The sequence below is a fragment of the Idiotropiscis lumnitzeri genome, chromosome 11 (genome assembly GCF_059441095.1).
Source record: "Idiotropiscis lumnitzeri isolate Australia: NSW breed Sydney's pygmy pipehorse chromosome 11, RoL_Ilum_1.0, whole genome shotgun sequence".
Classification (NCBI taxonomy): Eukaryota; Metazoa; Chordata; class Actinopteri; order Syngnathiformes; family Syngnathidae; genus Idiotropiscis; species Idiotropiscis lumnitzeri.
Window position 1 is genome coordinate 15,273,767 of NC_142401.1, and position 13,020 is coordinate 15,286,786.

Below are 13,020 nucleotides of genomic sequence, written 5' to 3' on the forward strand. Positions count from 1 at the left end.
CCTCTTCCTCTTCCTCCTCCCCTGGCTTCAAGTCGTGTTTCCCTCCTGTCGCTCTGTCAAAAGTGCTGTCGGAGAACTGGACATGCTGACAGATCACACGCGGCAGTCTTGTTTTTTTTCACTTGTTCACTGACATAATGCTTTGTTTAGAACACTGCGTAGCACGCTGCAGCCTTTCTCACCGAGCTAATTACAATGGAATTGAACGTCAAAGAACACCTTGTTATTCTGATAAGCATTTAAGCAACACGTCTGCAAAGGAACTAAATGCATGCTATTTAGCGCTAGTCCCCAACAAAGTGTGTGAACAGAAGAACATAAATTAAGAGACGAAGAAGACTATACACTGACTGCTAATGTAGGCTTCGATCCAGCTAGCCTCCATACGCAGTTGAGAGGACAAACAGCTTGAGCGCAATTGATTCATTCTGACCGAAACTCAAGGCGTATAGTTAAAGTGTGTGCATATACATATATATATATATACGTATATATATATATATATACGTATATATATATATATATATATATATATATATACGTATATATATATATATATATATATATATATATATATATACGTATATATATATATATATATATATACGTATATATACATATATATATATATATATATATATACGTATATATATATATATATACATATATATATATATATATATTGATGGAGAAGGGATGGGATTAAATACATATGTAAATAATTGTGTGAATATTTTTTTGGTCTTGTTTTTGTACATTGTGTAAATCATTTGCATGTTCAGAATAAACATATCATAGGTCTGGCTCCACCTCTGCTCAATAAATATGTACAGAAGAATATGATCAGGTCTACCATAGAAGGGTCTAGATGTGACTGTATCGTTGGATTCAGAAAAAGTACCTTTGGCCAGTCAATGTTTTCATACAAGAGCATCTCACACCTGGACCACAACACCTAATGAAATACGAGACATGCCCACACTCACTTCCTTCAACACCTAAAACCCGGCTTCTTGAGAGTCAAACCTGGAATCACATTTCTTCCTAGTGTATGTGATTACTATAGAGTAGGAACCCCTCTGTTGGTAATTTATGTCAATGATTATGTCTTTGGAATTGTTTGTTGTGCTGTAATGTGTATTTAGTATACATTACTAAAGTACGATAAGATTTTACTACTCAGCTGACTCTAGCACATAGTTTTTTTTTTACATACACTAACATGCATGATAGCAGAACTTTACAACTCACACTCATACTTAGTTGTGTTCAATGTATCTAAATGGCTGTCCATTAGTGTGTTATTTATGTTCTTTGAAACCGTACTGTATTTTAAACTCGTATGTTATCTTTTCTTTTGTTTTCTCTAAAATCGACCTGCCACAGGGACAACAGATGCAAATTAGCCATTGGCATATTTACGGGAAACTGTTTAATTAATATGCACTGTCCCTGAATACATTTTAAAAGAAATAAATACGCATAGCATCGCATATAACATATAACATAACATAACACATGCAAACTCAATGGTCTCCTTTTTGTTTGCCAGTGACACCCAGCCTGACCCCAAACAGCCACTCAAGCTGAGATGAGGCGGAAAAGGAGGTCAGGTGCAATCAACATTGCTGTCAGAGTTGAGTCTACTTCACTCCAGCCTGTAACCAGGCAACAAGACAGCGTGCCCGGCACAAAGCCGATGTGACAGCGTCAGGTGGATTGAGCTTCGTGGACTGGAAGCGTGGACGCGGCCCACCGCAGCAGTTTGCGTCGTAACATAAACCAGCTGAGCTCCCACAAGCAAAAAGGTCGCCGCTTGAGAAGCCAAAGCCTCTCGCTATCTGGAGTTATCCTTGTAAACAGGGGACAATGTGTTCTACAATATCTCCGAGTGAGATAACAACGGGTCAGAACCACATTTGGGATGCGAAATCTACTGAATAAAAGTTAGCTACACATTGAGAGGGCACACGTGTATCATTCCTAATGCCAAGGCTTTCGTATCTTTTTTTTTTAGCAAGTGTGTGATGTGACTGCAAGTTCACATAAAGGGGAAAGGTAGATGCGACAAGCTATAAAGAAAAAGAATACAAATTAAAACGATACAACGATGTAAAAATAAATTTATACTACATAAAATTATACAAAATAAAAAAATTAAATACAAAATCAAACAAAACACAAAATAAAATACTCAATTGAAGATAGAAGAAACAATAAAACAACAGAAATTTAACAATACAAAACAAAAATACATTTTAAGTTAAATCATAAAATAAGAAAAATAAAATGACACAAAAAATAACTGCAAAATTGGCCAGTCTTAATGGTAGCCGTTGTAGTCTCTAGGATGTAACACGAACATGTGAAACTGGGGTGGTCTCCTAGATTGGACCCTTATTAATGTCTTTTTCCATTTGAAACCTCACCTTTACGTGATGACTGAATTTGACTGGTTGGAGTCAAGACTATTTTCCTCAGCATCATTTTCCTCCTTGCTTTCATATTGTTTAAAACAAATGATAGATTTCACATAATGTCACATGGGCTAAACGGCCAATCGGGTTCACTCTAGCACGGTATATAACATGTTTTGGTTGAAGCAGGTGTAGGCAGCAAGAGTGACGAGTTGCATGTGACTTTTTTCGGACTGGTGTAAAGCACAGCTGCCTCCATTCAGTCTAATGAGCATTAGTTGTCAGCTGATTGACAAACAAGAAGACTATTCTTCAAAACGTAACTTGTAAATAAGACCATATGAAAAGCCAAGTGTCCTTGAAGGATTTTGGTTGCATTGAAACGTTAGTGCTCCACTATCAAGACCAGGTGTTAGGGTCTTGTCAAATATGTAACGTCTATTTTTGCCACCACCTTGTGGGTAAAATAATGGAACTGGAGGCCAGAAATAAATGTTTGTAAGTGTGAGTACTGAAGAGACATCCCTTACTTTCAGTAACATTGGTAACATCTTGATAACGACAAGGCATTTCATTTGGCCACAAATGTTATTACGATAGGTTTTGATGATTACCTGAATGTATTTAAAAATGATGTATACTGTTATTGCTGTTTCGTAATTTTATTATTGGCATGATGGGCAGCTTTTGCATGAAAATGATGAAAGAACAAGCATGTATCTTTATTACTGAACTGCTAACTCTACATTTTGTTGCTGTACCACACTATTGGGTCTGGAACATTTAACACTTTAGTAAATGTTACCTTAACACCGGGTAGTATGGATGAAGACAGACATTTTAACACTTATAATCAACACCCTTTTATGTCAAATTAACACCAGTAGATTTGAAGTGCATATACAGTAATATTTGGACTACAGTGTCTGCATGATTTCTTCACTTCAACTCAGGCAATGACACACTTATACTCCCATTTAATGTTCTGTATACGTCTTAATGGTATTTATAAAGCCAACTTCTTCTTATTAAGCTCTGGCCACATGGTGAGAAAAGACAAATCCGTAAACTGATAAAGACGCCACTTACCACGGCCTGCGGCGGACGTCGTAGAGGTCAATCTTGTTGGGAGCTCTCCACGGAGTGGCTGGAAAATAAAATGTGTGTTGTCCGCTGCACTGTAGGATATTTCACCTCAGATTAGATCAAAGTCATAATTTCATTCCGCCTATCCAGTTACCAGTAGAGCCATCTGATAAGAAATTGCCCTGCAGAAGAGCCTGAGGGTCAATTTAGACGTTATCGAGCACTGAGTTATAGGGCCGGCCAGTTGAACCGCTTCACCATCGCTGCCGCTTACCTGGGTAGTAGCGTGTCACGCCCGTGGCGCTGCCGAAAACCTGCCAGCGGAGGGAGCTGTCATCTCGGCGATTCTCGATGAAGACTCGCTCCAGCGCCTGCGTCCAGTTCAACTCGTTCAGGATGACCGGGGCTGCGGATGCACACACAAACACAGGTGAATCAGGTGTGTCGCAGGAGGAAACCTATAAAATGCAGGAAAGCGGCCCTCGAGGAGACCTCAGGCCTATACATTAGTACTTTGCACTGTCCTTTATTAAACCATAATAAAAGAGAATGCGAATAAATAATTGCACTTGGTATGAAAAAAAAAATGGGATAATGGCCATTGCAATATGCATATCGCATTGACATGCAATACTTTTCTTTTGGAATTGTATGAATTTATCTGAATTTGACCAGTCTGATGCAAACAAACAAAAAAAGACAAATCTGTAAACCTCTAATTTCGGTTTTTTAAACAAACAAAAAAAAAATCGCCAAGCGAGATTTCTCAACTCAAAAAGCTAGTGAGCGGGGGCACTCATAAGTCAAGGTATCAATGTATTACTTAAAACCATAAATACGGGATGACATAAATTATGATCCTAAAATATCTCAGTACTCAGGTGACAACAATGTCCTAGTGTCCACTAATATAACATGTCTGTGACATGCTTTTGTCAAAATACGAGGATCACAAATACTGCATGTTTTACCTCCTCTTACAAGTTTTGAGTGTTCCCCCTGTTGCAAAACATGCAAACTTCACAGAGGAAAGTCGAGATCAAAACCCTCAACCTCAGTGGGGTGTAATGTTAACCACTGGGTCACCATGCATAGTCAAAAATATTATTCAATATCTTTCCAGTGTAATATACATGCAAAGGCCCAAGTACGACCTTGGCGGAAGGAAGCATACGCAAGCGCAGAGGCTGACAGTGGCCATCTCTCAGGACATCAGTAGAATCTGTCTGATATGCGAACGGTCACTGAGGAGAAATGCGAGATTGATTACTTTGGAAGAGGTGGTATGTCACTTGCAGCGTGTGTGTGTATGCTTATTGGGGCGGCATGGTGGCCAACTGGTTAGTGACTGGGTTTTCTGTGGGTACTCCAGTTTGCTCCCACATTCCAAAAACATGCATGGTAGGTTGATCGAACACTCACAATATTTAAAATGACAATGAAATGTGCAAAATAAAAAATAATGTGGTATCTTAGTTTAATGGTTATTTAATATTTCAAATAAAATGTATTTTGAGAACTTGTATTTTTTAAAACTTGATTTAATAAAACTAGTTAAATGTATATTAAGCCTTTAAATAAAACAATTTTCTGTCTTTAGAAATAGTGTTGTTTATTTTGACATTCACCCTTTCTGTTTGTTAGAATTAGTGTATATCTCGTAACAGTCAACATTTTCAAAATATATATTTAAAAAAAATAGTGTGATCTTAAAATAGTCATATTTATTTGGATGAAAAAGTATGCTATTTCTAACGTTGAACAGTTCTGGCTGGTAATACTCAACATTTTTTTATTTATAGTGAGGTGTATTGGTATAAAACTTTTGTTTTGTGTGTTTAAAAATTGTTCTGACATGCGGCTTGTTATATTGATTACATGCATTATTTTGTTTTGGAGGTGGGTTCATTTCTTTTTTCCAAATTCCCCCCAAGTTTATGTGGAAAATGTAAATCGAATGTTTATCAGCAATTTTTAAATGAGCATCAATTATCCATGGATTTGAGCTATTTATTAGCTTATCCCCATTTTGCTTATTTCAAATAATTATCTTTTTGTAATGATTTTTTAAAGATACTTTTAGCTTTTTTTTCCCAGGCGTGGGACACTCGTGATGTTCAGTCAGTGCAGTTTAAACAGCGAAGGCGGAATGTCTCTTTGCCCTTGGCCAGTGCGGAACAGCTATCATTTCAGACTCGGTGGCTCTTTTTAGATAAGAGAACAGCCGGAACTTGACAGCACGCAGGCTGTGATAACTGGTACTTAAAGGATAATACTTTTACAGGCGTTAATCAGATGACTGGCTGACCGCTGGATGAGAAATGCGTGGACCAGGTGAAATTGAAATGTGCGTTTCGGCTTCTTGATCTTCTGAAAATAAGCATCTGTGAAATCTAGACATGGGTGTCCCTTGGATGCAAAAATGTGTCCTTAAGAGAATTTAGTTGGAAATATAATCGCTGCATATCTGTGGGGACCAGTCCAAGGTGTACCCACTTCTCTCCAAAAGTCATCTGTGATAGGCTGCAGCTCTCTCTTGACCCTAATGAAATCAAGCGATATCAAAATGACTTGCTGGATGTTCCTTCTGAGTGATTGGTAACCAATTCTGGGTGTCAGCTGCGAAAAGGCTCAAGCTCACTTGCGCTTAGTACAGAAATCCTATTGCTCCATCTTTCTGCGGTGACTAAAGCGAGCCGTAATTGAAAAGCGTTGAAGAAGCTGGTAATGATCACGGCTGAGCCAAGTAGGAGCTTTTAGGTTCATGTGCCTTATAACTAAAAGTGATTTGAATGACTTATTCCATCAGACAAGCCAGTTGACTTTCTCCTCTGCTGGTCTCCTCTTTAATCAGGTGTCTATTAAAACCCGATTGCACTCGCCATTGAACTTAATGTTAACCGCACGCAGTAAAGCTCTCCTTTTGTGCGCGAGTGGATGTGTGAGAATAGGAATTTACTCAATATATCTGACCTTATGATTAAGGCTTCATGCTGTCGCTAAGTCCTTTATTAAAAAAAAAAAAATCCTTCAAAGCACACTTACATTTGACGCCAACGTTTGCAGAACCAATATGTAACCTCCACCCTCTCGCTTAAAAAAAATAAATAAATAAAAAAAAACCTAGTAAAAAAGTAAAACTATCACTCGTCCACGTTTGGCAAAAAATGGTTGGGCAGCATTTTTATAACAGGGTACAGTGAAAAAGTCGATGTACTGTCTGCGATGGTACACTGGATGGCGTTTGAAAAAGTGATGAGGATCTAATTGGAACAGGACAATTGAAACATTCTTTCTGTATGTGTGTATTTTACTCACACATGTACGCTACAGTAGTTGGTTTGCTTTCAAACTTGGCCTGTAGCAGACGTGATCAACTAGTGAAATGAGACTTCAAATCGCTCCTCTCATCTATATCCGCTTCAAACAACAAAGTGCATGCTGGCAAGATTTTGTTTGTTTGCCTTGCTAGTGTTATTGGCAATGTTTGACCTTACGTCTTCTGTGAAGTGCATTGTTACAGATGCTGTGAAAATATTTTTCTTAAAATGAGTTGGGAGATCTACAGACAAAGAGAGAGAGGGACAGAGGGAGTTACTTGGAGAGTTAAGGAGTTTTTCAGGTGGTTATATTGGACTGGTTTTATGCTAAACACAAGGTAAAGGGGGACTTCTCATTAAACAGTTTGAAGCTCTCTGACAAATGTATGGATTACTTGTTATGGATCACAAAGCACCTGAGTTAAATGCAACATGTTACAGCAAGGATGCTGTTTGTGTGCTCCTCCACTCGTGTGGTGGTCATCTCATGCTCATGTTGCTGTCTCAAAAACGCAGACCAAAATGAATGTTTATCTTTTGGCTAAAATAGGTCATTGTACGCAGGTATGAGCCACCTTTGCTGTCAGCCCACACGTACGCATAAACCCGCCTGCAGGAGATCGCTTCAAGAAAAAAAAAAAACGGGCGCCTCCGAGATAAGCCTGTGCAGCAAGCTAATTCTCTTTGATTTATTCAGCCAGGATATGCCCCGACTTCTCTGGACAGTTGATAAAAAGACAAATTCCTGCCTTTCGGGGTGAGGGGAGGGGGCGGGGGGTAGTAGTGAGTTGCACGCTCGCCCAGGCAGCAGACAGGGCCTCCTGGCGCCATCGTTCACATGAAATGAGCACCCCCTCCCACCGCTTGCGATATCTTTAAAAGGTAATTCATCAGTGCGCTGTTCCCCTGACATTTGGAGCACCCTTGGCTTTGCCCCCTTTATGCGGCACCACGCCACAAAAGCGTTGAGAGAGCGGGATTTATGGAGCGTCTCCGCTTGAGATCGTTCCTCAACCCCTCTCGTCACGTTCTTTCCCGTGACCGCACCCCATCCTTCCTTCATATACGCATTATTCACACTGATATAGCTGAGATAAAGAGCATCCAAACAGATATGCGCCTTATGCCGCTGTATTAATACAACATCACACAAATGGCTGCATGAATCTGCTGTATTCACAAAGCACAGCAGGGGTAATATATCAAGTGTGCATCACGCACAAAGTGGGCCCTGGTCACAAATCCATAACGGTAATGGAGCTAAAGCTATTAGCCCAGTCACTAAGGAAGAGTCGGGGCCATTAGCGCTGTAGTAGTTTACATGTGTAGACAGCTCTGTGTTGTTTACAACGGCTCATGTGAACGCGCCGTGTCGCTGACATCGGAGAGGGCTTAATTTCAACGTCACTATAAATATTTCTTACGAGCTGTTGACTTTTCCCGAATCCGCCACACTAAGTAAAAACAAAGCTGACAGTCAAATGGCTGTAATTTCGATAAATACGCAAGAACAACACACCAACCATCCTTTGCAAAATCTACTAACTTCATCACACTGGAAAAACCGAGTCATTGTTGGCTCATGTGGAGATGTTAAAGGAGACTCATTATGTACTTTTGTTCACAATATAAAACAGATTCCAGTTGTCTTAATACAATAGCTGATATTCCTTGACAAAATATCCCAGGAATCAAGAATTACAGCAGATGTTACACCTTTGTTACCTCTTTTGGTCTTTTGCTGAACTTACCTTGTTTTGAGGATCAATAATGATTGTGCATATAGCTTGGGGGGAGAATAATCCTGTGCAACTGTTCAACATCATCATAAGTCACAATGTTAGTACTTCCTTTTTTCACCTCCCTTACAATTAGGATGCCGTAGATAAGGATTTTACAAAAAGAACAACAACTGTGTAACAGAATAAAACAAACCAAAACAAAAAAAACTGGACCAAAACTTCAGTAAAAGCTCCATCCATCGATACAAATCAGTTGACACAAAATGGTCCCTAAACTTCGTGCCTACGGCAGATGCTAAGCTAACTTGTATGCACCATTACATTTGCAGGGACTGGCTCCCCCGCTAACATCTGGCTGGCACATTGCTGCGCTTTTTATTCTGCTCTAGTCTACTGTAAAGTCTGTTTGTCTATGACAAGAGAGCAACGCAACCCAGAAACACATTACCAGTCTCTGCCTGTTGATGGCGACACAGTGCTAGTTATTGTGAGGAATTGCGAACAATTCTGGAACTAACAGATTTGGAAAGGTACTGTAGCAAGGGGCGTTTTGAGACTGGACACCATTTTCTGCCCGTTGAATCCAGGATTCGTTGGTTCTGGGTCGTATACTTGTCAACAACCAAAGCGACGGCATTATTAGCTTCTCATTAAGAAGTCATGGAGGAACACAGGGTTTTAAGATGCTAATCTCATGGGAGAGATGTTAGCTTAATTTGCCACACACCTCCCAATAAATTCTCCAATTAAAAAAAAAAAGAAAGAAAAGAAAGCCAAATGACAAACACACTAAGTGCCAGTTGTGAGCCTGCTGGTTGAGTGAATTTTGCCATTTTAATTAGTGTGCAGGTAAAAGATAGTCCCCCTTCAACAGGCACACCCTACAGTGGTGGATGAGTGAAGGCTCAAGACTGTTTTTGCCCACCTCTTTTTGGATTCAAACGCATTTCTTTAACCGTCTATTTCCATCATGTTCATAAATGTGCCCCCCTAGCCGCCCCCTCACCCCAACAACGCACGTTTAAATCTGGTTTGATGCTAAGAGGGCTTGAGTTGTATCTCCAGTGGGGCGTGAGCGGCATGACAGGGGAGGAGGCTTCCTCCAGAGCCACAGGAACCCGCGGCGTGCCAAACAAATAGACGCTGCCAGCCAGCACACAAACTCCTCTCATTATCACTGTTCCTTTTCAGAAACAAAGCTGATGTTGTGCAGTGCCCTCAAAAAACATACTTTCGTCCCCATAGAGACATCGCGGCCAGCTCTTGACACATCAAAACGGACGTTTTTTTTTTTCCCAAATATTGCGTTGACTCTAATTCAATGAAGACACTGCCGTTTCCAATGATAACCGGGAAGATTTACTTCCACTATATAATATGTACAAATATATATATTCCTGTGAGTATTGTCATATTGTCTGTCTCTATGTGTTGCTTAAAGGGCTATAAAAAACCGTGACTATGCTAACCATGCTAATTGTTAGCTCCAGAATGGTGTTTCCCAGCATGTGTTCGCATTAAGCTAAATATACTTATCGAAAGCAAAGCTATGTGTCTCTTTTGAATACACAACAAAAATCGAAAACCGAACTAACCACATCTTGTAGTTTGATTTGAATACAAAGTCAATCGTATCTCGAGGCACCTCTGCACAAGCGACACTGCTTCAATTGAACTGAAGCACAGTTTCCCAGGATATTCCAATTTATTGAGAGGCACCTGTATCTTATGACTGGGTACTAGGCACGAGTTAATAGATGCGCAGAAGTACATATGGAAATGGGACTTAATAGCTCATGTGTATAAGCTTGCTCTCTTGTAGGCAAATTTTGCAGTTGGTCGGTGCATTCCCGATAACCGCGTCGATTGTTGCGCCGGCAAAATGACAGCATGACATATTGTATTGTGCTCGTGGAAAGGGCGCCGCACGCAGCGGATTTAGACTTCACGTTTAATGAAAGGACTTCTCACATCCAATCGGGGCTTCTCTTTATTCCCTGCTGAGAGCTGAGACTGCTTATTGTCATATAAAACATTCATGTAGTCATACACTATCAGGACTGTATATACACACAAAACTACACACACACACACGCACAGTAAATCCTTTCTAACAAAAAAAAAGGACTAAAACTGACATTCACACAATTTCACTGAATGTACTTTGCAATTGAAGTTGACCATTTCGATATTTTTGAAGACGATAGCCGGCAGCTACCGAATGTGGAAGAAAAATGTTTTGCTTCTCTTAAGCCGTGTTGTTAGAGTAGTGATAGAAGGTAAACCAGTCCAGGTTGCATCTCAATTCTCTTGCCAAAAGTCAGCTGGTATAGGCGCCTGCTCACACTCGCGAGTGATTAGCCCGTGGTTGTTTGTATTTAAAAGTGAAATACAACTGAACTGTGCTTAAAAAATGGACTGTTAATGAAAAGTAAGCATGTATGCATAGCTACAAGCTTTAATACTTTTGATCATACTTGAAGTTGTAAATGATTTAAACTTTACATTTATTTTTTAATCTAATGATTATTTCATGTACCATTTAAGCTAGCCTGTTTAACATCATCACACACTGAGAACTTTAAAGTAAAGAACTTTAGAGCTGTTCAATTAGACAATAATGTATAATTAGAGGCGATGCCTTTTCTTATTGAAAAACTTACAATATCTTGGGTCTAATCAGTGTTTGGGCAGAAGAAAATAAGAAAATGATCCAACACTCAATAGAGTTTTGGCTGTAATCGTAGTAGAAATAAACAGGAGAATAATAAGGAAATAACATTTTTGAGGACATTAGCGTTAGTGTCAGTGATTGTTGGACTGCATTTATACAATGATTATTTTGAAGATGATATTAGGAGAGCACTTTTGTCTGTAGTCGTTTCCTGGCCGCGTCTGGAACAATCACACGGGGCAAATAAAAGCCGTTTCTTGCATTCCCACTTATCTATCGTCGCGGCGTCCACTCCGTCGTAAGCAAACAAGACGAGAAAGGAAACTGAATGTTTGACCCGAGCTAATTAGAAAGTTTGCAGGCTCGGCGGCGGGAATGAGCGGCGGGATAATGAATCATAAAATGGTTCATTACTGCGCTCAGGGAACACTCTCCATCTCAATAAATGGACACAGGGCCTGGCAGACAAATCAAACCAGGGCGCGTATGCCGCCTCATTTAGCTTCTGGAAGGATCACAATGAAAGAGAAAGGAGGGGGGGAGGAAATTCCCTTGCTCTAAATGGTTTCTATTATTGAAGTGTCTCATCGGTTTCACTCTCTCTCACTTCAATTCCTTCTATCTTTTCTTCAATCACTACCTCCCTCCCTCGCTCGCTCTCGGAGGCCATCGCCACACTCGCCCATTTGCCAGCGACCGATAATTCATATTGTTGAGTTCTGCAGAGCAGTGCATTTATGTAACATATTAGCAATATGTGCAACTTAATAGATAAATATTTACAACTCAGGTTAGCATTTTGACTTTATTTTATTTATTTATTTTTCACAGTTGAAAAGAGCTTTGGCTAACTTTTTAAACAATGCCATCAGAATGAATGAGATGGATTTTATTGGTTTGAGACTGTTCCAATTGTTTATAGCAGAAAATTGCTGAGACGAATGACCAAAAATATTATGCTCTTTGAGAATAAAGAGGTTAACAGTGCTGCTGGAACCACGAGTGTGGGTGGTAGTGTGCATGGTGAGCAGAAAGAGAGGAAAGGGTGGGGTCTTGCCAAAGAGTGTGAATGATTGTTCTAAGCTAGTGGCATTATCTTAAGCTTTTACGTGACAGAATGTCGATAATTAACTTTAGCGGGTTCATGTTTGCTGCAGGTGTTAGGCATTTATTTAACAAAAAGCATTCATCAAATGAAACTAGAAATATCCTGCACAGTAATGACAAGTGATTTATTCATTATAGGATTTATTTGTTATATTCATATATTACTTCATTTAAATGTGTTGAATTCCGTAGACTGTTCATGATTTGCACTTCACATTTGCATCACACACACAAAACAGCCTGCACATCCTAGTGACAAGACAACAGTTCAGATATTGCTCCACTGATAAAGGGCATGTGCCACATACACAATAAAGGCTAAGACAACAATTTTGACAAAAAAACTTGCACAGGGCCCAATCGCAGCACCCACACATAAAGAGTCAACTACTTGAGATCTGGACATCCATACACACCCACACTAAAAACAAGATTGCAGGATGCCAGAAGACGGGGGACCTTGGGCCTTAGGATAAACCGAGACACCAGACGGGGCCTTGGACCCGTGAGACGGAGGACGGAAGAAAGAACGACTTCAATTGACAGGACATGACCTATGATAGAAAATCTGTCTAGTGTGAGGGACCCGATATATTATGAGGGCTACATTTTAGTAGCGCTTCTTTCTTGACAGCATTCATCTTGGATTCAGGGCCACGCGAGGATAAAAAAAG

General features: G+C 39.8%; 1 protein-coding gene across 3 annotated transcripts in view; it reads right to left on the bottom strand.

Moving 5' to 3' along the window:
• Nucleotides 1-13,020, bottom strand: part of cacna2d2a (calcium voltage-gated channel auxiliary subunit alpha2delta 2a) — a 166,275-nt gene that overhangs the window by 37,268 nt on the left and 115,987 nt on the right. For all 3 annotated transcript variants that reach the window (XM_088309850.1, XM_088309849.1, XM_088309848.1), the window contains 2 exons: nucleotides 3,778-3,909; nucleotides 3,507-3,564 (listed from right to left, as the gene is read on the bottom strand). In XM_088309850.1, the coding sequence (XP_088165976.1) occupies nucleotides 3,507-3,564; nucleotides 3,778-3,909 (190 nt within the window). The remainder of the gene's footprint in view (nucleotides 1-3,506; nucleotides 3,565-3,777; nucleotides 3,910-13,020) is intronic.